Source organism: Chelonoidis abingdonii, chromosome 21 (assembly GCF_003597395.2).
Source record: "Chelonoidis abingdonii isolate Lonesome George chromosome 21, CheloAbing_2.0, whole genome shotgun sequence".
NCBI lineage: Eukaryota > Metazoa > Chordata > Testudines > Testudinidae > Chelonoidis > Chelonoidis abingdonii.
The window spans coordinates 1,520,001-1,544,768 of NC_133789.1; the positions used below are offsets into that span (position 1 = coordinate 1,520,001).

Consider the following 24,768-nt stretch of genomic DNA (forward strand, 5'->3'; position numbering starts at 1 on the left):
GTTGACCCAGACTGTGGGGAAGATCACTGAGGTGAGCAAATCTGCCAAGAAGCGCAGGACCCACCAAGGTAGAGGAGGAACTTTGTCACAATACTCAATCTTAGGAACATATTGCATTGTATTTCATATTTAAATATAATGTAAAAGTCAAAATGATAAAGTGGAAACAAAACATTTCACCGGTCCCAAATCGAAGCAATTGCTCTATTTCGTTTTGCAGGAAATTTTGAGATTTCAGCTTTTTCTTTTCAATCCAGAATGGTTTTATCCCAAAATGTCAGAATTTCCCCCAGAATAGAAATCCCAGCTCCTGAACTCCCAGTCTCAGCCCAGAGGAGAGTCTGTTTTCCTTCCCTACCCTGTCTGATCTGACCAGGTTTCTAGGTAGCTTCTCTCCCCACGCAGTTGGGGGATCCCGTGGGGTGAGGTCGAAGTCTCCTGCAGTGCACTCAGGGCCCAGAAGAGCAGCGAACGTCAAAAAATCCCAGTGGAGCTGGGCTCTGCCCGTTTGTATGAGGCCTTTCTCCAGGTCCCTTGATTCATTTCACTGGGCTGCTCGGTTGCTTCTCCGGAGCTTGGCGCTTGCATACCAGAGCCTGGCTTGGCCATGCCGCTGCTCAGTGCCAGAGCTCAGCTAGCCCATGCAGCTGCGTGGAGCCTAGTGCCTGGTGCTGGAGAATGGAGGCTATTGCTGTCCCGAGGCCCTGGGAGTCAGGTACCTTTCTCTTAACTGGATACACACCGACCACAAATCCTCACTCAAGAGAAGCCTCATTGGTCTGTGTTTCTCCTTCAGGAGTCTCTCTGAAAAGCCCAGCTGCTTTGCTCGTTGGCTGGGGAGGCAGAGCTGCTGTGGCCATGCCAGCGGAGGAGAGCCCAAAAGCCCTGGTTAGGGACCCACAAAGGTTCAGAGAGCAGCCTGTGGGCTGGTTCACCCCCCTAGCAGGCTGATCGGCACCGTAGCAGCTGTCGCTCTTTGGAGGGCATAGAACACAGGATAGGTTCACTCCTGACCTTCAGAGTGGGGAGGGGGGCTGCCCTGCCCAGCAACTGGCTGACTGCAGCAAAAAATATTAATGGGGAAACTTAGGTGCTGATAGTCTGAGCCTCTGCATTGCTTGCCCATCTTGTGTGCCTGTAAGTGTAGCCTTGTGCAGGAGGCGTTCCGGGAAGTGGATCTGCAGCACAGACCTCTTGCTTTCTGAATGCCAAGATGACTTTGATCCTGGCTGTGTGGTCAGTACGTCTGTAACAGACGGCTTGGAAAAAAGCAATCCTGCCTAAGGATAGGCTCTGAATAGAGCATCAGATCTCAGGTGTGGCATTTACTGAAAGGATGGGTGCAGAACAGTAATGTCGTAGGGATGGTGGGGCCGAGCTGGCCTGGGAGTCAGGAGGGCTGGGTTGATTACTGGCCCGTTGTGCGATGCTGGAGGAGTCTCTGCACCCCCGTTAACCCATCGGTGGAATCACTAGTCTCCTCTGTGAGGTGCTTGGAGATCCCTGGGTGCAGAGCACAGTCAGGGTTGTGCGGCAGTGTGATCTGGAGAAATGTCGGTGCTGGAGTTATGAGCTGACAGGCTTGCGTTGCTGTGTGTTAGCCAGTGTGTGGCAGATGCACACGTGTGGAAACGTGTTGTGTAGCTGATCTCACTTCTCAGCTCCCCCCCTAAAAATATTTGATCTAGGGCTGGCAAGTGATTACAAAAATTAATTGTGCTGTTAAACAATAATAGAATACCATTTATTTAAATATTTTGAATGTTTTCTACATTTTCAAATATATTGATTTCAATTACAACACAGAATACAAAGTGTACAGTGCTCACTTTATATTTATTTTTGATTACAAGTACTTGCACTGTAAAAAAAACAGTAGAAATAGCATATTTCAATTCACCTCATGCAAGTACTGTAGTGCAATCTCTTTACCATGAAAGTTGAACTTACAAATGTAGAATTATGTACAAAAAATAACTGCATTCAAAAATAAAACAGTGTAAAATTTTAGAGCCTACAAGTCCACTCGGTCCTACTTCAGCCAATCAAGTTTGTTTACATTTACAGGAGATAATGCTGCCCGCTTCTTGTTTACAACATCACCTGAAAATGGGAGCAGGCATTCACTTGGCTCTGTTGTAACTGACGTCTCAAGATATTTACTTGCCAGATGCGCTAAAGTTTCATATGTCCTTTCATGCTTCAACCATCATTCCAGAGGATATGTGTCCATGCCGATGACGGGTTCTGCTCGATAACAATCCAAAACAGTGTGGACTGATGCATGTTCATTTTCATCATCTGAGTCAGATGCCACCAGCAGAAGGTTGATTTTCTTGTTTTGGTGGTTCGGATTCTGTAGTTTCCTCATCAGAGTATTGCTCTTCCAAGACTTTTGAAAGCATGCTCCACACCTTGTCTGTCTCAGATTTTTGGAAGGCACTTCAGATTCTTAAACCTTGGGTCCAGTGCTGTAGCTATTTTTAGAAATCTCACATTGGTACCTTCTTTGTGCTTTGTTAAATCTGCAGTGACAGTGTTCGTAAATCAAATAACATGTGCTGGGTCATCATCTGATACGTTAAAACATGAAATATGGCAGAATGCGGGTAAAACAGAGCAGGGGACACACAATTCTCCCCCAAGGAATTCAGTCACAAATGTAATTAATGCACTAGTTTTTTTAATAAGCTTCATCAGCATGGAAGCATGTCCTTTGGAATGGTGGCCAATCCATGAAGGGGAATATGAATGTTTAGCATATCTGGCACGTAAATACCTTGCAATGCCAGCTACAAAAGTGCCGTATAAACACCTGTTCTCACTTTCTGGTGACATTGTAAATGAAGCAGGCAGCATTATCTCCCGGAAATGTAAACAAACTTGTTTGTCTTAGCGATTGGCTGAGCAAGAAGTAGGATTGAGTGGACTTGTAGGCTCTGAAGTTTTGTTTTTGAGTGCAGGTATGTAACAAAAAAATCTACATTTGTAAATTGCACTTTCACGATAAAGAGATTACACTAAGAGTACTTGTCTGAGGTGAATTGAAAAATACAATTTCTTTTGTTTATTATTTTCACAGTACAAATATTTGTAATAGAAAGTGAGCACTGTACACTTTGTATTCTGTGTTGTAATAGAAATCAATATATTTAAAAATTTAGAAAAACATTGAAAATACTTAACAAATTTCAGTTGGTATTCTGTTGTTTAACAGTGTGATTAATCACTATTAATTATTTTAATCACAGTTAATTTTTTTGAGTTAATCATGTGAGTTAACTGTGGTTAATTGACAGCCCTCATTTGGTCTCTAACTTCATAAGACCCCTGATGGAACAGGGCTGCAGTGTCCAGGAGATGTATTAGCCTAGGCTTCCAGGAGCGGATTTCCTTTAGCAAAAGTCACTTAGGCTGTGTCTAGACACCCAGCTTCCATTGATTTTACTGAAATGGATTACAGCCTGGTTTAGTGAGTTTAATTCTGGCTCTGACTCTCTTTAATTCAGCTTAAGAGAGCATCTGCTTAAGCTAACTCAGTGTCAGGCACACTGAAATCAATGTACAAGTGCTCATGAAAGGGAGTTGGTCACACCGGTTTCCACACCGATTCAGTTAAGTAGTGCAACAGGACAAGGATTTCATCTTTATCCCATCATGAGTAGAAACTTTGCTTTAAAATGTGTCTTTACGAATTGTATTTCCTAGAGGGTGAAGGAAGAATACAGTTTGTTCTCTGACGGAGGCTGGAGCATCATGAAAAGATGAGAAATCTCTCCTGAGACGGAGCACTGTTTGCTTTTAGCGAGGCTAATATTGCTAAGGCTCTAGCATCACTCGGCCTTATCGATCCTGATCTGTATCGCAGCAGCAGCCAGAGGCCCGCTGTCTGGGTGCTGCACAACATGCCATAAGGAGCTGGCACTTCTCGGGGGGGTTGGTCACAACAGACATTTTAAAACAAGTGTTTAATAGTCATTCCTCTGTGTCTCTAAAGCATGAGTAGTGACGGATTGGTGCCTGGATCGGGGGTGTCCGTCTGGCTGGCTCTGCTGCTCCCTGCTGGCAAGGATGAGCCATGCCTTGTGTGTGTAACTTTTTGCAGGTTAAAATGAGTGACTAATAGAACTGCCTAGTGCCAGCTGTCCGGTAGGCAGGAATCCTGAAAACTCCCTGCGCATCTGTTGGTGCCCCTCAATCCTGACCCACAGCCCCTCAATGCTCTTCTAGGCCTGGGTTGCTCCCCTCCTGCTCTGACCTCGCTCCTGACGGGCAGTGCCCTGGCTGTTCTAGCCTGGGCCCCAGTCGATGGACCTTGGTCCTGTCCCCCTTCACCCTCCCCGGCTGACTCTCGAGTGGGCTGCCAGTCACGGCTGTTCCTGGATGTGGACAGTCCCTGAAATACTTCAGTTGTGCTTTTCTGCTCCCACGGTGAGCCCCCGTTTTCCCCCTCAGGCCAGGACTGCAGAAGGGAAGAGAGAGGGCTCTTGCTGTATAGCCCAGCCCCCTGCCAATCAGTGTGAATGCAGGTCCTGGCCGCTCACCCCATTTCCTGTGGCAGAGGTGTGGACTGGTTGTGAAAGGTGAAGGCAACCCTTGCTGGCTCCGTCCTCGTCTGTGACAGCAGGATTCCCTGGCCTTGTGCAAGCTGGGGGTGCCTGTGACCGTGCTGCAGTGTTCCCAGGGAGCAGGGGGTGCGTGCTGCTGCTGGCGAGATGAGCTGCCATTTGCTATCAGTCTCCCCAGCCCCATTGCTGTGTCCTGCAGTTACACTCCATGCTGCGGCTCTCAAATACCCCTTAGCCAAGCCGAGGCACTGAGAATCCCTCGACTCCCGTTGGTGCCCCTGGGCATCGAGGGTGCTCGGCACCTCCCCAGATCCAGCCTCGAGTGACTCCATGTCCCTGTGCGGGCCTCAAGAAGGACAAGGATTTTGGGAGCCTGACCCCGTTGTGCCTCCTCCCTGTGGGAATAGGATGGGCTGCCGACCCCTGCCACAGCAGCGTGGACTGTCACCCAGCCTGTGCCAGCAGCCGTGGCGTTTTTTGGAGAGAGGGAGGGGGTGAGATGAATGTACAAGAGGGAGGGTGGGGAAGAAGTCGGTGGATGGTGTTTCCACGTGCGTTGAACCCAAAGGCAGGAGTTTGTAAATGTCAAGATACAGCCCCTACCCTGCCTGGATGGTGTGGATTGGAGCTTCTCAGCATAGTCTCTGAGCCCCCTGCATAGCGCCAGGGTGGCACCAGCAGGGCATTGGCGAGGAGGTGAACGCACCAGCTGCTGTGATCAGCAGCCTGGGACGTCAGAGTCCGTCCTGCTCAAGACAAGGGAGGCTGGCCAAGATGCAGGGTCCTGCTGCTGCCCCTGAAAATGTTGCAAGGAGCTGACTTGAACAACTCAGCTGGAGAACTGCACCAGCTTTTTTCCACCTTGTTCTAGGCAGCCTCAGCTGGCCGGGCTCCACGCTGGCCTGTGGCTCAGACTTGTGACTTAACCTGTGTCCAAGCCACTGGTGCCAGCCACAAGGGACCATGCTCCCAGAACCCCCTCACTCCCCACGAGTGTGCACAGAAAATGGCCTGAGATGCTGAAAGCTACTGGGGCCCCCCAGGGCCGTCTGGGCCTAGTTTGGCAGCTAAGTGGATTTGTCCTATTGTATATGCTTGCCTGAGCATAACGGATCCAATGAAATTGTGTCTCCAGGCCCATTCCCCACTCAATTATGTGTAATCCTTCGCTCCCTTCGCCCAGCCCAGCCCGCCCATGCCCCACTGTGGCTGGAGACAGCTTAGCAGCCCTGCCTAGGGACCAGCTCATGGCTGGCCTGCCAGAGGATGTTGAAGGGCTGGCAGCCAGTTTGCTCTGGCAGGGCACAGGCTACCAAGCCCTGGCCTCCCCTAGAAATGAATCAGACGTGGTGTCACGGAGTAGGGGGAGTCAGGGCCCTGCACCCCTTTTCCTGCGATTCACTGTGACTCTCAGCCAGCCAGTAACACAGAAGGTTTATTAGACGACAGGAACACAGTCCCAAGCAGGGCTTGTAGGTACAACCAGGGCCCCTCAGTCAAGTCCTTCTGGGGAGGGGTTAGGGAACTTAGATCTCAGCTTTGAGGTTCCCTGCATTTCACCACCCAGCCCAAAACTGAAAGCAAAGCCCCATCTAGCCATCTCTCTCCCGCTTCCCCCCGCTCCTTCCCTGCCTTTGTCCAGTTTCCCGGGCAAAGGTGTCACCTGGCATCTCCCCCCTCCTGGCTTAGGTTACAAGCTCAGGTAACTCTCCAGTAAAATCATCCCCTGCTCTCCCATCCCCAATGCAGACAGCCCCCGTAAAAGTAGCCGACATTCCCAGGTCAGTCCGTTCCGCTCCTTACTGCGTCACGCCTGGCAAAGGCAGAGTTGAGCTGGGAGTCTATGCGGAGCGTGGGATGCTCAGCAGAGCTTGCTCTCTGCTGGATACCCTGTCCTGGCTGTGCCTGTCCGGGGTAGAGTCCTGACCCCTTTTGGGGGATTGACTGGGGCAACGGAAGGATTAACTGGAAGTGGCCAGAAGGTGTCTCTGGAGCCATGGATGCTTTCCTTCCCCATCCAGGCCTGGCATTGTGAGCCACATCCTTGTGGCTGTGTGCAAGGTTGGAGGTCCCCTTCGGGGAGCCCTCTGGTCAGCACTGCATGGTGTGTTACCGGGGTTCGTGCTACTCTGACACTGGCAGCAGGCTGGGAGTCTGTCCCCGGAGTGGCTCTGGGGTGCATCCGGCGGGAGTGGCAGTCGGCATGTTTTGTACAACAGGGTTAAGCTTCGCAGTGGGGCCCTGCCGAGCCTCTGTCTGTATCTGGGAGGGTTTTGTTCAGCCAGCGATTGCATTATGGAGATTGAGGGCAGGCCTTTTCCAGATTGAGATCTCAGTGACATGGCTCATTGTGTAGGGAAAATATCTTGTTTGATCCAGTGTGTCAGGTTAGGAACTCGGCTGTCCGGCAGCTTTGGCCTCTGCCACCCCTCGCGCACCCCTTTGAAATGCACCACAGCACATCTACAGCACAGCCCTTGCCCTGTGCTCCCTGCCCACTCGGGAAAGGGGGGTAGAGCTAGTCCTATAGCCCATGAGCCAGCAAAGGTGGGGAGACGGCTGCAGAGTGCCTGGACCCTGGCCACTGTAAACGCTTGAAATAATCTCTTGTTTCTAAATGTGTCACTTTATCTACACTCCTCCGTGCTGGGATGGGCAGCAGCCCTGCTCTGGAGTCTGCTCCTCTATTTTGGTAGGGCTGATGGGGGTGGAGCGGGGCTCCGGGTTACGGCTTGCTAAGCCCTGTTTGCTTTAGCAGGAGGGCATATTGTGCAGCGAGAGTCCAGCATGGGGCTCTAGGAACAGAATTTGAAAGGGACTGTGCTTTGGGGAGAAGGCGGGGCCTGCACATTAAGTCACGAGCTTTCCATGCTACCTGCACAGCTGAATCCTCCACCAAACCAGGGATGTGTTATCCCAGCTGCGCTAGTCATTCTGAACGGGCCTGGGCGAAGCCCGGATGAGCGCAGACCTGCCTGGGATGCCAGGGAACCCACTGGATCTGGAGCCCTGGAGCGCAGACCTGCCTGGGGTGCTGGGGAACACACTGGATCTGGAGCCCCGGAGAGCAGACCTGCCTGGGGTGCTGGGGAACACACTGGATCTGAAGCCCAGGAGCGCAGACCTGCCTGGGGTGCTGGGGAACTCACTGGATCTGCAGCCCTGGAGTGCAGACCTGCCTGGGGTGCTGGGGAACCCACTGGATCTGCAGCTCAAATCACTCAGGGGCTGCCCTTTGTAATGACACCCAGGCTTGATCGCCTGCGGGCTCAGGTCTGGTATAGACGCTGGAGCCTTTCCTGCAGGCAGGGTTTAGATGTGGGTCGGGGTTACTTCCGCCGGTGGCCCAGCCAGAGCATTGCAGTACAGAACTGGGGGGCACCCAGGTGGCAGTTCCGCTGTGTGTCCCAGCCAGATGAAGTGGGAAGGAGTGGCTCCCGTGGGAGGCCGGGCAGGGCTGGCTGCACTCAGGCCAGCAGAGCCCGGGTTCCTGGGCCCCTTACTGCAGGGTGGATGCTTCGGTTTAACCCTTGATTGTCCCAGTGTGCTAGCAGTGGAGCAAAGAGGGGGAAATAGTGCAGGCCTCAGCCCTTCCCTGGCTGCAAGTAGAGGCACTGGGGCACTGGGCTTGCTGGGTCCCTCGGGAGAAGGGAAGTGGCTGGATGGGATGGAGCTGGCTGAGCCGAGGCGGTGCCCAGCTCTGAATTCCTGACCTGGGGAGTCCCATCTGGGCAGGGAAAGCCCCTGGACTGTGGCAGGTGGTGGGTCCCTGCTTTGTGCCTTGCTGGCTCCAGCTGGTCAAGCCCCTGTCGCCCCCGCCCCGAGCGAGAGGAATTGGGCCACGTGGCCACAGGGGCCATTATTAAAGTGCCACCAAGGCCTGTCTAATCTGTGTCTGGGTTTATCCATGAGGGGGGTGCTGGCGTTAATAGCAGAGATTAGGCTTCCCTAGGGTTTGCTAAGCCGCCCGGTCACGTCCTCCCAGTCAGATTACTGTCTGCAGAGCTGCTCTTGCACGGGGGCTCTAGGGACGGCCATGATAGCTCCTGCCCCCAGAGCCGAGCCCCCGGCGGCTGTGCTCCCTTGGGAGGGCTGCGAGTTATCATCTTCAGCCAGGAATGAGATTCTGCACTGCGTTCCTTCTCCTGGAAGGGCCTGGTGCTGGGGTGATGGGCAGAATCGCTTCTAGGGGGGCCGTTCCTTGGGCCCTGGCACCCAGTGGCCAAGGGAGCTGAGTGCTGCCGCTGCACTGCTCTTGGCAGGCAGGGAAAGGGCAGAGGGAGCCTGGGTCGTCTGTAGCTGCCCCTGGCTCCCAGCCCTGTGGAGCTTTTGGAGCCCAGTGCAGTCGGTTCATTGTGTTCAGAGGGAAATAATACTGCAACGCCTCCCACTGCCAGGCAGTCGCTCTGCGTCTGGTCTGGGGCCTGGTCCGGGCCTTCCTGCATACAGCTGCTGGTCTGGGTGCTTGGCCTGCGGAGAGCCTAGCCTTCCCCCAGCCCCATCCCCCAAACTGTTGCCCTGAAACGCTTGTGCCAGGGGTTTGGGGCAACCCCCTAGGGCACTGCTCAGCGCCACCCAAAGGGGTGAACCCAGTGCCCGCCCGTGTGGGTGTGCAGGCTCCCTGGCAGCGCAGCCAGCACGGCACCTCTACACTCAGGCAGAGTTTGGCCTGGGACGGACTGGCATGGGTGGCCTGGGGCTTTGCTGTTCTGTGGACTCCCCCCTCGCTGTGGCTCTGCAAAGCACCAGTGAAAGCGACCCTGCAGAGCGACTTTCAGCCTGGGACTGAGAATCCTGCTGCCCAAGGACCCTGTCTGCTTGGGCCCGATCCCTGCCTCTCTGGTGTACGTCCAAGCGGGGCAATTCTTGAGAGTGGCGTCAGAGTAAATTCAACAAGGGAGGGAAATCGGGCCCTGGTTGCTCAGGTCTGCTCCAGCTCGGGCTGGGCCCTCCTTTCCCATCCCATCTGCAATTCCTAAACATGCCCTGCTCCAGAGTGAGGGCTGACTGTTCTTTCAGGCACATCTGGCTCCCCATAGGACCTGGCAAGTTCAACTCCATCTCCTGCATTTCCTGTCCCCTGGTAGCCAAGTTTCAGTGCCCCTGAGGTTAGGTCTGGCTTGGGGTCTCCAGCTGCTTAGTGCCAGCGTTCCAGCAGGCAGTGTGCGGTGCCTGGGGAGGTGAAGGGAACAGCTCCTGGCTCCGACCTGCAAAGGGGCCTATGGGTGCAGACAGCCCTCGCCAGATCTCTCTCTGCAGTGGAGCAGCAATGGAGCCATGCACTGCCCGGCTCTGGGGGGAAGCTGGCGTGGCCAGCGTGTAGAGCTGCGTGTGTTGTTCCCATGGGGCTGGAACGATGGTGCATGTGGAGCCTCCTTCCTTGAGCCCAGGTTGCCAAGAGAATTGGTGCGGAGGGCTGGGAAGAGCCGCGAATCCCAGGCACTCCCTGGGTTGGGCTCCGCAGTGTTCACTCTGAAACACTGATCTTCTCTCCGCGAAAGCGTAACTGCTGTCCACTTGGGGCAGCCTCCCTGGGCTTTGCGGCGAGTTTCTGCAGCTCTGATTCCACATGCTCTGGGATAACTTCCAAACTCTGAGCCAGCCAGGGAGCAAACAGGCAGAAAAGCTGCGCTGTGAGTGTGTATGTACTGCGACACCTCAGCAGGCTCAGCCTCTGCTGAGCGGGGGGGGCTGCCTGTTGGGGAATGGGCGCCAGAATGGATTGGCAAAGCTTGGGGGTATTTCTACAGAGAGCTTAGAAAATACACACAGTCACTATGCTGCAGCAACCAGAAGATGTCCTGGCTTCAGATTAGCATGTTTAAATCCTGCCCTGGGATGAATGCATCCTTTGTCCTTATGCCATGGAAAAGCATGTGCTCTAATGGACTGAGTGCCAGGCTGGGACCCAGGACTCGTGGGTTCTGTTTTCAGCTCTCCTAGCAAGCTCCCTGTGTGCCCTTGGGCATGTCTCCATTCCTCTCTCATTGTGCCCCATTTTCCCACAGGGAGTAGTTTAGACAGCCTGGTGGTTAAGGCATACGGGGCCACTGTGAACTAGCCACCCGTGGAGCTGCTGGGATGGGCAGTTTGGAGGGAAATGCTAGTGCAGACGAGGCTGCAAAGTACCCAGATGCCATCTGTGGGAAATCTCTCATTCGCTTTCAATCAACTTCAGGTTTCGTTTGTGAGGAGGTTTCTCAGGGTGGCCAACTCCTGCGATTGTATCACACGTCTTGCAATACTTGGTGTTTTTTCTCAAAGCCCCAGCTCCTGGAGTCACATGATTCCACAAGACTCTTCCCTTTCAGTCCTTTGTTGTGATTGTACGTTTCTAGCCCTTGTGGTTGCAGAGAGAAGCCTGAAAACCCTCGAGTGGGACCCAACGGCAAAGCAAAAGACTACAGCATTGATTTGTGGATTTTTGAACTAATCTCAGTATTTTGGCCTGACTCCTGCTTTCCAAGTACATGACACTGGCAAATCTGATCATTGCCTCCTGCATTCCAGAGGGAATGAACAGAGCAGGGAATCATCAAGTGATCCATCCCCTGCCGCCCATTCCCAGCTTCTGACGAACAGAGGCTAGGACACCATCCCTGCCCAGCTTGGCCAATAGCCATTGTTAGACTTGTCCTCCAGGAACTTACCTAGTTCTTTATTGAACCCTGTTATAATCTTGGCTTTTGCAACATCCTCTGGCAAGGAGATCCACAGACTGACTGCGTTGTGTGAAAAAATACTTCCTTTTGTTTGTTTTAAACCTGCTGCCTGTTCATTTCATTGGGTGACCCCTAGTTCTTGTGTTATGAGAAGGACTAAATAACACTTCCTTATTTACTTTCTCCACACCAGCCATGCTGGCCCTGCAGAGGATAAAGAATTGCCCCATCAGAAGCTCTTTGCGAGGATTCACAGCTTATTCTCCTCTTCTTTCTCCTGCCATTTAGATTCTCTCCATGGGTTTTTCTGAGGGCTCGTCTACATGGAGTGTTATTCTGCAAGGGCTTGTCCTGATTAACTCCACTTTAAACTAGTGGATTACGCTAATTTGGAATAACAGCCACCACGCATGGAGCTAATCAGGAACAGCTGAACTACTTTTACTGCACACCCTGCCTGATTCCAGATGGACTTTCATGTGCAGACCAGCCCTGAGTGAGATGTCTGTGTTTGGGCAGTGTCGTTATGTGCCGGTGTCACGGAGTCCCCGGGCGATGCTCTGGAACTGCTCCCCACCAAGCCAGGCAGGACTTTGGGGAGCCTCCTCTCCCTTGGAGCAGACTTGTTCAGGGCAAGAAGCTCACACGGCTTCACCTCCTGGGTCTCTCCTTGGAGCATTCAGCATCCTCTGCCCCTCCGTGCACTTCCCACAGCGAGCCCACCCAGGCGGGGTCCTGGGGAAGCCACAGGGTCCTGCACCCCCACTTTGCAGTCAGACATGACTCTCAGCCAGCTAGTAAAACAGATGTTTATTCGATGACAGGAACAGGGTCTAAAACAGAGATTGTAGGTACCGCGAGCTAGACCCCTCAGCCGGGTCCATGCTGGGGGGCAGTGAGCCAGACCCCCACATCTGCACTTCACTCCTTGTCCCCAGCCAGCTCCAGACTAACAACCCTCTCCCGCCCCTCCTCTCTTCTCAGCCCCTTTCCCGGGCCAGGAGGTCACCTGATCTCTTTGTCTCCAACACCTTCAGCTGGCACCTTTGCAGAGAAGGGCCCAGGCCATCAGTTGCTAGGAGACAGAGTGTCGGGCATTGAGGTGCACTGGCCCTTTGCTCTGTAGCAATCACACACCCTTATTCCACCACCTAGATACTAAAGAACTGCATAGGGGACACTGAGGCACCAACACAGTATTCAGAGCAAACATTAAGACATTCCCAGTTCATCACAGCCGGCAAAGAATGTAAAGGTCCAGGTTGGTTCAGGGTCTCGCCTCTGAACTTTCAATTCATACATGGCTCTTCAGAAATTTCAGGCAGGGAGCCTGTCCCCTCTCTGGAGTGTGTCTGCTCCTGTGTGTTTCTGGCCAATACACTATTGGGGAGGACAAGTGTATTTCGAGTGTGAGCTCTGAGATCCAGCCAATCTTTATTCCACTGCTTGGTCCCTGAGTGGCAGGTGGCAGAGTAGGACATGGGGTTACATATCGCCAATGTGATTACTGTGTGACTAGATCTGGAGCCTGAACTATTGTGTTTTCATGACAACTTTCATCCTGAAAGATCCCCAAGCACATCGCAGAGTGTACGGAATGACCAGTCTCCTCTGAGATGCAGCCAGCTCAGGGGCAGAGCCCAGGAGCATTTTAACAGCACAATGCAAGAGTGTCAAGACCAGAAGCGAGGAGTTTGGGTGCAGTGATAGTGGGAAGCAGAGCACGGATGATGGGAGTTGGAAGGGCACCTGCGTTAACAGTGAAACGTATGGTGAGTGCTCAGAACATGGCTTTCCCACCTCCAGCATCTCTCCCACTCCACTCCTCTAGGTGCCGCGTTTGCGTCGCAAGTGACTGAGAGGAGGGCACCTCCAGCTGGAGCATTCATGTGACAACACCAGGTTTCTCTTGGGCTCTATCCAGCCACTCTGCTGTGCTGGTGACCCCACCCAAGTGTCAAGCCCATGGGGGCACATGCAGAGCTGCAGGCTCTCGACCTTTGAGTTTCAAAGGCTTTGCCTGTAGCTGGGTCCTGCATCTTTGCTTTCAAGAGGAAATATTTTATTTCCACAACTGATACTGTCTCTCTTCTGTGAGTGCAGAGCAGGCCTTGACGTTCCCTTCCCTCGCTCACCTGGCACTGTGGGCTGTCGGGGAACGCGGGCTGGCCTGCACGGAGCAGCTGGTTCTTTGTCTCCAGCTGCAGCGAAAGACTGGCAGGGTGAACGCTGTGCTCTTTTGCAAGAGAAGAACAAAAACCTGTTCATGCACTGAACCTTTAGAGCAGCCTGTCTCTCCAACACAGCTGGTGCCAGCTCCGCCTGAAACAAACGCACTGGAAACCACAGGCAGACGTGAAGCAACCCAACCACACAGTCGGTTCCAAAGCAAAGGGCTTGCAGGCAGCATGGAGGAGAGGCGAGGAGTTCACATCTCCATCTCCCCTGGCTGCGATGTCTCGGGGCCTGGCGGGTGTCGCCGGCTCTTCTGGCGAGCTTCCTAAAGCTCCAGCCTCTGGAATCCTGAGATTGTGTGAGAATCTGTCTGAAGGGAAAGGAGGTTTGTAGCCTGGTGGTTGCAGAGAAAAGCTCGGGACATGGCGCACGATGGATGGCTTTATCCACAGAAGGCAAAGAAAGGAACCCAAGATCTGTGTAGGGCCTGCCTCGATATCTGTGAATGCTTGGGTTGGCCGTGTTGCTTAGAGAGCAGTCGCCTGGCCAGTGGGCTCTGGCCTATCATCCATCCTCTCCCATGGGTCCTGTGCCTTTATGGGCTGGAGGGGCCCCTGCTGAGCTCCTGAGGCACCAGTGGTGAGCCCAGCCTCCCAGAACTTCGCTCCAGCTGCTGCTTCCAAAGCATGCCTAGCCCGTCGGCCCCAGCTGTCCCACTGGGCGGCACAGAGGCTGCTGGGACTGGGCTAGTGGCTGAATGGTACAAGAAGCGAGTGCACAAATGATATTCAAATGGAGCTGAAGGCGCAGCAGCCAGCGCCTGCTCGCAGGCTAAGTCTGCCAGCTGTTGGGTAAACTCTGAGGCTGCTTCCTTGCCTGACCCTGTGCTAAGAGCAGTGAGCTTGGGGCAGGGAGCCCAGGCACCAGCGCTGACTGTGCAATGGTCACTGAGAAGCAGGAGAGGCCAGGCATGCCATGCGTGGCCTAAGGACAGGGGTGGCTCCAGGCATTTTGCCACCCCAAGCACGGCAGGCAGGCTGCCTTCTGCGACTTGCCTGCGGAGGGTCCGCTGGTCCCACAGCTTCGGCGCGGGAGGTCCTCTGAAGCTGTGGGACCCGCAGTTCCTCCGCAGGCATGCCTGTGGGAGGTCCTCCCAAGCTGTGGGATCAGCGGACCCTCCATAGGCAAGCCGCTGAAGGCAGCCTGCCTGCTGCCCTCGCAGTGCCGGCAGAGGGCCCTCCACGGCTTGCCGCCCCAAGCACGCGCTTGGCGTGCTGGGGCCTGGAGCCGCCCCCGCCTGTGAAGCACTGCAAAGTACAGGATGGCCCTGCTGGAAGAGAGACATTTCACATGGCCTGATGGCAGGAAACATGCTTCCAGGGTAGGCGTCGCCCATTCCCTTCTCGGAGCCGCTTTCTGGGCACAGCCAAGGGTGCTGCGTGTTCTGTACCTTTCGTGAAATACCTCCCCTTGTCCCCTGCTGTCTCCCTACCCCACCATGGCAGGCTCAGGGCCCTGGTGTTTCAGCTCCTTGGGCAGGTGTGATAAAGTGAGACTGTTCTTAATGTTTCCTCTGAATACTGTGTGGGTGCCTCAGTTTCCCCTGTGCATTTCTTAAGTCTCCAGTGTGCATAAATGGCCGACACTCTGTCTCCTGGCAACAAATGGCCGGGGCCCTTCCCCCCTGCAAGGGAATAGCTAAAGGTGAACAAAGAGATCAGGTGACCTCCTGGCCCAGGAAAGAAACAAAGGCCAGAAAGGAGAATCTGGAGGGGATTTCAGTCTGGAGCTGCCTGGGGACGAGGCGTAAAGTGCAGACCTGGGGGTCTGGCTCACTGCCCCCCAGAATGGACCCGGCCGAGGGGTCCGGTTCTCTGTACCTACAAGCTCTGGTTTAGACCGTGTTCCTGTCATCGAATAAACCTCTGTGTTGCTGGCTGGCTGAGAGTCACGTCTGACTGCAAAGTGGGGGAGGAGGAAACAAAAGACTACCACAGGAACCCGCAGGGGTGGGCTCGCTGTGGGAAGTGCACGGAGGGGCAGAGGATGCTGAATGCTCCAAGGAGAGACCCAGGAGGTGAAGACGTGTGAGCTTCTTGCCCTGAACAAGTCTGCTCCAAGGGAGAGGAGGCTCCCCAAAGTCCTGCCTGGCTTTGTGGGGAGCAGTTCCAGAGCATCGCCCGGGGACTCCGTGACAGCAGGGCTCTCTCTCCTGGTATTGCCAGGTGTCCAGGGCACTTCTGGGGCCTGTAATACCAAAGCAGCAGTGAGTGCTGGGGGGTGGGTGGGGGTCACAGCTCGTGTAATAGCCCACTGAGTGCATGTGATCTGTCAAGCCTGAGGTCAGCCTCCTTCCCTTTCTTCTGTGCCCTGCTGAAGAGCAGGAGCAGCCAGGCACAGAGACCCCAGATGCAAACACCCGCCTGAGGCCCTGCATTGGGTAGCTGCCCTGTGTGTTTTATGATCTGTCTTCAGCTGAGTGAGACACTTGTGCCGCTGCTGGCCCCACGCGGCCTCGTGCTGGCGCTCCCAGTGAGCGTGGCTGGATCTGCGCACGGCCACGCGCTCGCTACGGTGGCGGAGAGGAAGCTGCCAGGAGCCCAGCGCTTGCTGTTTGGTCTGCGAGAGGCAGCTGACATTTTGGAAGGAAATAGCTGCTGTTCACTCCTTCCTGTAGCAGGGCAGCCTGTGGAGCAGCAGCGCTGGGCTGTCCCTGCTGGCGCAAACCCTTTGCCAAGAGGCAGGATCCACCTCAGTGCCCAGGGTCGGGGTGCCCAGGTGGCTGGCAAGGCACTGCCAGGGCAGTGCATGGGGCAGGGCAGAACGAGGAGAACACCTGTTCCTGCCGTGAGTATCCCCTGCACTCGGGGAAGGGACCAGCAGATTCTGACCCGGCGCCAGGGCCACCGCTCCGTGCTGCAAGGAGCGAGTTTGCTGCCGGCCCCCAGGCTCTCCAGCAAAAGCTTCCTGGGGCATTGGTGAGATGCCAGCATGGGAGGGTTCTGGGTCGTCTGGCACGCAGCTCTGCACAGAACCTTTCCTGCCCCCTCCCCCTGTGCTCGCAGCCCCTACTGCTTAGCAGGAGCTCGGGAGTCGCCATATGTGGTGTGAGGCTCAGAGCTGCCTCGTTGGGGTGTGCGGGGAAGTGCAGTGCCTGGGGCCTCAGAACAACTCGGGCTGAGATAGGGTTCGGCTGGGGTCCAAGGGGTCATGGCCCTCCCTGTTCACAACGTTATTAAATATTTGTTCCCCTCCTAGGTACTTACACCCTTGAACCATCTCTATGTTAAGCTAAATAGACTGAGATCCCTGAGTCTGTCAGTGTAAGGCAGGTTTCTAAACCTTTCATCGTTCTCGGGCCTCTTCCCTGACCCTTCTCCAAATTACCAACATCCTGCTGGCACCAGAACCAAGCACAGGATTCCAGCCGGGCCAAACATAGAGGTAAAATAACCTCTCTGCTCCTGCTCAAGATTCCCTGTTTCCACAGCCCAGGACCATATCAGCTTTTTTGGCCTCAGTGTCAGGCTGGGTGCTCATGTTCAGCTGAGTCCCTGCTTCCCAGGGGAGAGTATGGCCTACCTGTAAATGGGGTGCGGGAGATTGGGGCCAGGGGAGACGGGGCCTGAGGGTTAGGAACTGGGAACCAGGGAAGGAAATAATGGGGTGACTGGTTCAGCAAGGAGTCTGGACTGAGAACTAGTGAGGCAGGAGGAAGGAGGCAAGGGCGACAGATCTAAGGAACCTGGATACGGGGGGAGAACTGGGACTGGCTGGGCAAAGAGTCTGGGAAGGCACCAATATTGGACAAGGAGATCAGGGATGGGAACTAGTGGGCTTGGGGATCCTGGGGGGAGGCAGGAGGAGGCCAGGGTGGAAGGGGAGAGGCAGACAGGACTCCGAGATGGCAGGGAGTGGGAGGGAGATGGGGGCTGTTGGAGGAGAGCACTGGAAGTGAGTGGAGACGTGGAGAGGAACTCCAGATGGGCAGCTAGGACTGCCTAGGTAAGGAAACTGGGACTGATGAGAAGCTGTGGAGACAGGGACTGATGGGTGAGGAGAATGGGAGGGGGAACCAGGGTGTGGAAGAGCCAGGACTGGGACAGGGCAGAAGAGGCCAAGTGTGGGGGGAAAGGGCCGGTGGGGTTGGGACCACGAGAGCATACTCCTGTCCAGAGCCTGGAGCCCACGTGGGGCTTCTAAGGCTCAGTGTTCCTCTGCTGTCGGGAATGAGGTGAAACCACCGGCTAAGGGCTCATCCCCCTCTAGCTTTGGTCCATGTACAGAATGAGGACCTACTCCTGCTGTTGGTTAACGCTTAGCTCAAGTGGCCAAGGTCTGTGTGGTGGATGTGATGGTCCAACCCTGCTGATGACTCCTGGGGATCGATGTGAAGTCACGTGATGGAGTTCATGTCTCGGGGAGGGGGTTGGTGGATTCTTCCCCAGTTCATTTGGTTTCCTAAAAACCTAGGAAATTGCAGAGAGAAAACCGTTTTAAACTAACGTTAGTAAGGGTGCAAAGTCCAACACTCAGCAGTTAGGAAGTGCCAAAGGAAGGTTGCCCAGGCATTAATTGTTGCACTTCCTAACTTTTCAGTGCTTGATTTGAACCCTGAGTCATGTTCTGTAAGGTTGTTTGTGCTTGTGGAATTTATACCAGCACTCTACGCTGGCGCTGCTCACCCCAGCCCATCGCGCCTCATTGCATCACCTGTAAAAACTCTCTGATGGACGAGTTGTTTTTCCAAGACCTGTCAAGCTTGACGAGGGAAGCTCTTGCTTTTTATAGGTGCTGGCTCTCTGTCTGGCCATTTTATATTTGCCTCTGGGGATTGCATGTGTTGCCGTGTGTGCTCTCGCCACGAGCCTGAACCCCCAGAATAAAGTGCAAGGCAGGAGCATGGCTGCGTGGCGCGGGCTGGGCCTGGAATAGAAGCTGGCACCTCTTCCCTAGTGTTTGGAGAGTCTGACTGGCCTGAAATAGCTCCAAGAGTCTGATTTCAGAACCGACTGCGCCCGCGCCCGTTTGTTTTCTCCAGAGTGTTTGTGTACAGTTGAGAGCGGGCATGCACTGAGCGTGCTCCCGAACCCGGGCCCCCTGGTCTGCGTGCTGCAAGGACGTCACGGGAGGCACGTAAGACCCCATCCCTGGGTTGGCTGCTGCGCTGTGGCAGATGAGCTGTCCTGGATGAAGGGCCCTGAATGCTTGGTCATTTCACAGTCCCATGGCGGGTTAACAGGGCAGGGGCAGTTCTGTAGCAGAGCTGAGTCTCTCTGCCCTGAGGAACTGGACTGCATGACTGTGCTGGGCGAACCCCCAAGAACCTGTGCCAGGTGCATGTGGGTGATTCCCAAATGGGTGCTGGCCCGTTCCGTCACACCATTGGCCAGCTCCTCAAATCAGCTGCTCAGGGAAGGTGGTGTGGGGCTGGGGGGCCGGGGAAGGCAGGCGAGGGGCCGGGGAAGGTGGCCGGACGCCGGGGCGGACATTTCCTCTGCGCTGGTCAGTTCCCACTTTCCCCTTTTCACGGTGGATGACTTTGCTTGGCTGCACGGAAGCTGAGCTCTCTGGGCGCATGCTAAGGGAGATGGTTGTTCTGTTGCATGCGAATACAAGGGACTGTACATCACTGGAGTCTCCAGCAGCTCTCCCTGGGAGACAGAGGGGGAGTCGGATCCTGGGTCTCCAGAAGCGTTTCCCAGCAGTGCACCGTGGTGTCAGAGCCAGAAAGTCTCTCTCTCTCTCTTGCGTTAGACCAGAGTCTGCCCTGGGCTGGGGGCACAGAGGGCCCTTCTCCCCTCAGTGTTCATGGAGAGTCCTTGTCCTGATGGTGTCTCTTTCCCCCCAGGTTCTGAACAATGGCCGTGTGGATCCAGGCCCAGCAGCTGCAGGGAGAGGCTCTGCGTCAAATGCAGGCGCTGTACGGCCAGCACTTCCCCATCGAGGTGCGGCATTACCTGTCGCAGTGGATCGAGAGCCAGGCATGGTAGGTGAGCCTGCCCCGTGGCTGCCGGACACTCTCCAGGCAGTCCTACAGGCCTTGGCTGGCAGGTGCTCTGACAAACCCATGTCTAAGGGGCTGGAATTGGGGCTGTGGGCCTGGCCCCAGCGACTCGCTGACTCCCGTCAGTGTGTCTGGGGGGGATCTCCGCCAAGTGCTGCACTCCAGCTGCACAGCCACCTCTCCCTGTCTCCAGGCAGGGCCGAGGAACGGTGGGGGGGACACGGGCCAAGACTCAGAGCTGGGAGGAGGCAGAAGGTTAAGGCTTCGCGGGGTCCCCTGGGCTGTGGGCAGTCCTGGGATCTGACAGCCCTACAGCTGAGTGGGGCCTGGCCTAGCAGTTAGAGTTGAGCCTGGGGACTCTTGGGTCCAGCCCTCCTCCTCCCTGTCCTGCCACCTTTCTCTGGGGCCTTGGCCAGTCGCTACTATGCTCCGGGCCTCACTTTCCCCTTATCCACCCCAAAGAAAGGCAGGGCCCTCCCTGTCTGCAACCCACACATCCAGCCTGGGGGCATGGCTGCAATGGGGGGCTGGCACTGTGCTGGGTGGCAGGCTCAGGGCCTGGGAGGCAGGTGCAGGGTCGGGGGGCAGCTTTGGGGGGCGGGGGGCTTTGCTTCCATTTGCTCTGGGCTTTGTGTGGCGGGTTGGCTGGATCGTCCCAGTTTGCTGAGGGATAAGGCTCCTCCCCAGCCCAGTTGTCCCAGCTGGGCCCCCAGGAGCGCGTGTCCCGCGAGACGATGCTGCAGCAGAAGAAGGCGTCGCTGGAGGCCTGTTCCCCCAGCCGATGCAGTCCCTGCACCGAGCTGGGGCGGGCAGGCCGGGCCCCAGCTGAGCCTTCCCCCGCCCCATCTCTCTCTGTGCCAGGGACTCCATCGACCTCGATAACCCCCAGGAGAACCTCAAAGCCACCCAGCTGCTGGAGGGGCTGATCCAGGAGCTGCAGAAGAAGGCCGATCACCAAGTGGGCGAGGAAGGGTTATTGCTGAAGATCAAGCTGGGGCATTATGCCACTCAGCTGCAGGTCGGTGCCCGGAGCCGCAATGGGGCAGCCTTTCCCCTCGTGTCCTGCCAGGGGCCAGCCACTCCCACTGGGCGCTCCCCCGTGGGCCGGCCAAGCCTGGCGCATAGCAAGGGGCTGGAACGGCAGCAGAGTGCGTGATGGCAGGTCCATCTCTCCACTCTACTCACCGCATGGGGCCAGCGCATCCCTGAGCCCCCTCCGCTGCTGCCCCAAGCTCCATCCCATGGCATGTCACAGCCCCCCCAGCCACTTCCGTCCCCCGCGGGCTGCTTGTCCTGCCATGGGCCATCTGGGTGACCCCCATCCTCATCCATGTGCCCTGGGTGCAGGGATGCCAGCAGGGTAGATTAGGGCAGGAGCAGCCCCCCCTGCCCAGTGCCCACGGCACACCCTTTTCCCCCAGCCTGGGGCAGTGAAAGCCCCTGATTAGCTCCACTCTGCGCATGGCTCAGGACCTTTGCTTCCCCTCCTGCAGAACACGTACGACCGGTGCCCCATGGAGCTGGTGCGCTGCATCCGCCACATCCTGTACCACGAGCAGCGGCTGGTTCGTGAGGCCACTAACGTGAGTAGCCAGGCAGGGGGCCCTGTCTCACTCCCCTGTCTCTCTGGGGCCCCGGGGACACTGCCTCAGCGCAGTCCAGCCACGGGCACTGACTGCTGGGACCATCCTGGGGCCCCTCACCCCATCCTGTGCCCGTGGCTCCAGCCACTGCCCCACATCGTGAGCCTCGGCCTCCGTGCTCTGGGGCCCGTTGCTGCCTCCCATGGCAGCCCCTGCAGCCCTGCCTCTCCCTGCCCCAGGCATGAGGGTCACAGCACTGACCTGATGCCTCACTTTGCAGAGCCCCTCCCCAGCCAGCAGCCTGGCTGACGCCATGTCCCAGAAGCACCTGCAGATCAACCAGACCTTCGAGGAGCTGCGTCTCGTCACCCAGGACACGGAGAACGAGTTGAAGAAGCTGCAGCAGACGCAGGAGTATTTCATCATCCAGTACCAGGAGAACATGCGTCTGCAAGGTGGGAGTGGGGAGGCTCTAGATGTGGGGAGAGGGAGGGGCCGTGGGGATGGACTGATGGGGGCAGAGACTGTCAGAGCAGAGGCAGCTTCACCCTGAGATTCCATCCTCAGGGAGACACCGGCCCATGCCAGCAAACGTCCTGAAGCACTTGCCTCATCCCAGCTGCTGAGGGGGCGCCAGGCCCTGGGCTCTGGCTGGGTTCGGCGGGGGTCTGCTGGTGCAGAATGCAGCCTGTGGAGCTCTGTGCCTCGCAGCCCCTGCTGGCCACTCCGCCCTGGGACCAGGGGTGTCTGGGGGGGTGTCACCCCCCCCAGTGCGGGGGAGACACTGCCATAGCATCTGGGGGGTGGGGTGTCATCTCACCCACTCTCCACGCCCCTGTGAGGAGGCCGCAGGTGTCTGAGCACTCATGGGATAGTTCCCCTCCCTCCAGAGTCCCATGGGAGTCCCCAGCTCAGCACCATCCCACCGGCTCCATGGGGTCTGGGGAGCGAGTCCTCCCCCCACCCCCACCCAGGGGCAGACCTGGTGCAGGGGTTCTGAGGGTGCAGCTGAGAGTCGGGGAGCCCCCAGGGCAAGCGAGGCTCAGGCTAACGCTCTTGGCCTCCTCCCCAGCCCAGTTCTCCCAGCTCTCCCAGCTGGGCCCCCAGGAGCGCATGTCCCGCGAGACGACGCTGCAGCAGAAGAAGGCGTCGCTGGAGGCCTGGCTGCATCGGGAGGCCCAGACACTACAGCAGTACCGAGTGGTGAGCACCAGCCCCGGGGGGACCCCACTCCCCTCCCCGGTGCCAGCAGGGGGCGGCGCCACTGCCCGCCCTGTCCCACACTAACACCCCGTCCCCTTGCAGGAGCTGGCAGAGAAGCACCAGAAAACCCTGCAGCTGCTGCGCAAGCAACAGACGACCATCCTGGACGACGAGCTGATCCAGTGGAAGCGGCGGCAGCAGCTGGCAGGGAATGGCGGGCCTCCCGAGGGCACCCTGGACGTGCTGCAGTCCTGGTGCGTCCGCCCCTCCCAGCGCTGCTGGGGAAACGGGGGCTGGGCACCCGGGAGTTGCCACTTGGCCCCTGGGCGGTTGGCTGGGAAACCAGCGGACGGTGCCGCCGGCAGCAGGGAATCCGGGGGAGCTGCCCTGAGTCCCAGAAGGCAGCCCGGGGGGTGACCCTGGCAGGTGACGCTGCCCCTGCTGGGCTTGTTAGTCCAGGGCACGAGGGGTTACCTGCCCCCATTGCCAGGGACGTGGGACTGGATTCCTGGGGTGGCTGAGCTCCCCACAGGCCTACGCTAAGGCCGGACTGCGCCAGCCTGGGGGGACCCCGAGGTGGGAGGCGCAGACAGGGAGCCCCATGAGGAGGAGACACGGGACACCCAGGCCTGGGGCTTGGTGATGTCCCTGGACCTTGCCAGAGCACTGACCTGGCCCGGTGGCCCCTCGCCCCAGGTGTGAGAAGCTGGCCGAGATCATCTGGCAGAACCGGCAGCAGATCCGTCGGGCGGAGCACTTGTGTCAGCAGCTGCCCATCCCGGGGCCCGTGGAGGAGATGCTGGCCGAGCTCAACGGCACCATCACAGACATCATCTCTGCCCTGGTGACCAGGTACTGCTGGGGGCAGAGCCGGGCTGGACCAGGCTTGTCTGCCCCATGTGAGCTGGGCTGGGCCCATCTGCCCCACACGGGCTGGGGGGTCGAGGCTGAGCTCGGGGCACGGTTGGGCTGAGGCTCAGGCTCTGACCTGGGCAGGCAGGAACTGGGCTGCGAGGGGCCGGCTGGATCAAGGTGGGTGGGGATGCTGCTGGCACTGCAGGGCAGGTGGCAAGAGAAAGGGGCTTGTGGGGCATGTGCTTTGGGCGGGGGGGGACCTGTCCTGGGGGCTGGGAAGGGGGATCTGGGCGCAGGGGCTGTGAGCGGGGGTGGGGATGTGCTGGTGTCCGTCCCTGTCCCCCCACCCCCACGCCTGGCGGTCGTAGCTCCAGCCCCCAGCCTCATCTCACAGCCACAGGCCCGTGACACTGGCTCCTCCCCCCAGCACCTTCATCATCGAGAAGCAACCCCCCCAGGTGCTGAAGACGCAGACCAAGTTTGCAGCCACGGTGCGGCTGCTGGTGGGGGGGAAGCTGAACGTGCACATGAACCCACCCCAGGTGAAGGCCACCATCATCAGCGAGCAGCAAGCTAAGGCCCTGCTGAAGAACGAAAGCACCCGCAAGTAATGCCCCCCGGCCCTGCCGCGCCCAGGGCAGGTCCTGGGAGACGCCTAGCTGGCCCCGCGGGTCCTGGGGAGACCGGGGGGCTCTGGCAGGGCCCTGGGGGGCTGGTTCCTTGTTCTCTCTGCGTCCCTGGATCCCCTGGAGAGTCCAGCCCAGCGTGTGGCTGGAGCTGCCCCCTCTCACCCTCGGGGTATCGCTGAGTGGAGGGAGGGTCAACCACACACCAGTGGGGTCCCATCCCCAGGAGACCCCCCTGCCCGGCCTGGTTGGCTCATGGGGCCCCATGTCCCCCTGGGCCACTGCCCGTTCTCTGAGCCCGTACTGAACTCCAGGCCCGTGAGTGGGTTCCCTGGGCCCAGACGGAGCTGCCCCCCATGGTGACTGTCGGCACCGCCTTGCCCCGCCCCCCCCAGTGCCCCATGGCAGTCGGCGCTGGCCCAGTGCCTGGCCCCCTTGACCTGCCTTTCCCATTGCAGCGAGAGCAGCGGGGAGATCCTGAACAACTGCTGCGTGATGGAGTACCACCAGGCCACAGGCACCCTGAGCGCCCACTTCAGGAACATGGTGAGAGCTGGGCTGCAGCGCTGCCCCCTCTGTGCCTCCCCACCCCCCCGCCGCCTCTCATGCTCTCCCCTGCCTCCCGCAGTCCCTGAAGCGCATCAAGCGCTCAGATCGGCGTGGCGCCGAGTCGGTGACCGAGGAGAAGTTCACCATCCTCTTCGAGTCACAGTTCAGCGTCGGCGGCAACGAGCTGGTCTTCCAGGTCAAGGTAAAGCTGGTGCCACATTGGCACTGCTGGCCCTGCCCGGCTCTGGGCCTTACACTGGCACCGCTGCCTGGGCCCTGCGCTGGCACCACTGCCCTGGGCCCTGCCTGGCTCTGGGCCCTGTGTCATGGAGTCACCGGGCGATGCTCTGGAACTGCTCCCCACCAAGCCAGGCAGGACTTTGGGGAGCCTCCTCTCCCTTGGAGCAGACTTGTTCAGGGCAAGAAGCTCACACGGCTTTACCTCCTGGGTCTCTCCTTGGAGCATTCAGCATCCTCTGCCCCTCCGCGGGCTTCCCACAGCGAGTCCACCCAGGCGGGGTCCTGGGGAAGCCACAGGGT

General features: G+C 57.4%; 1 protein-coding gene across 2 annotated transcripts in view; it reads left to right on the top strand.

Moving 5' to 3' along the window:
- Positions 1 to 24,768, top strand: part of LOC116820372 (signal transducer and activator of transcription 5B) — a 66,638-nt gene that overhangs the window by 29,747 nt on the left and 12,123 nt on the right. The window contains exons 1-11 of one of the 2 annotated variants that reach the window (XM_075059753.1): positions 16,193 to 16,252; positions 19,257 to 19,394; positions 20,274 to 20,430; positions 20,906 to 20,995; positions 21,276 to 21,450; positions 22,068 to 22,198; positions 22,301 to 22,452; positions 22,895 to 23,050; positions 23,481 to 23,660; positions 24,138 to 24,225; positions 24,308 to 24,430. In XM_075059753.1, coding sequence (XP_074915854.1) covers positions 19,267 to 19,394; positions 20,274 to 20,430; positions 20,906 to 20,995; positions 21,276 to 21,450; positions 22,068 to 22,198; positions 22,301 to 22,452; positions 22,895 to 23,050; positions 23,481 to 23,660; positions 24,138 to 24,225; positions 24,308 to 24,430 — 1,380 coding nt within the window. In that variant the 5' untranslated portion in view covers positions 16,193 to 16,252; positions 19,257 to 19,266. Of the gene's footprint in view, positions 1 to 16,192; positions 16,253 to 19,256; positions 19,395 to 20,273; positions 20,431 to 20,905; positions 20,996 to 21,275; positions 21,451 to 22,067; positions 22,199 to 22,300; positions 22,453 to 22,894; positions 23,051 to 23,480; positions 23,661 to 24,137; positions 24,226 to 24,307; positions 24,431 to 24,768 lie in introns of those variants that run through there. The other variant, XM_032772791.2, reaches the window with a different exon arrangement.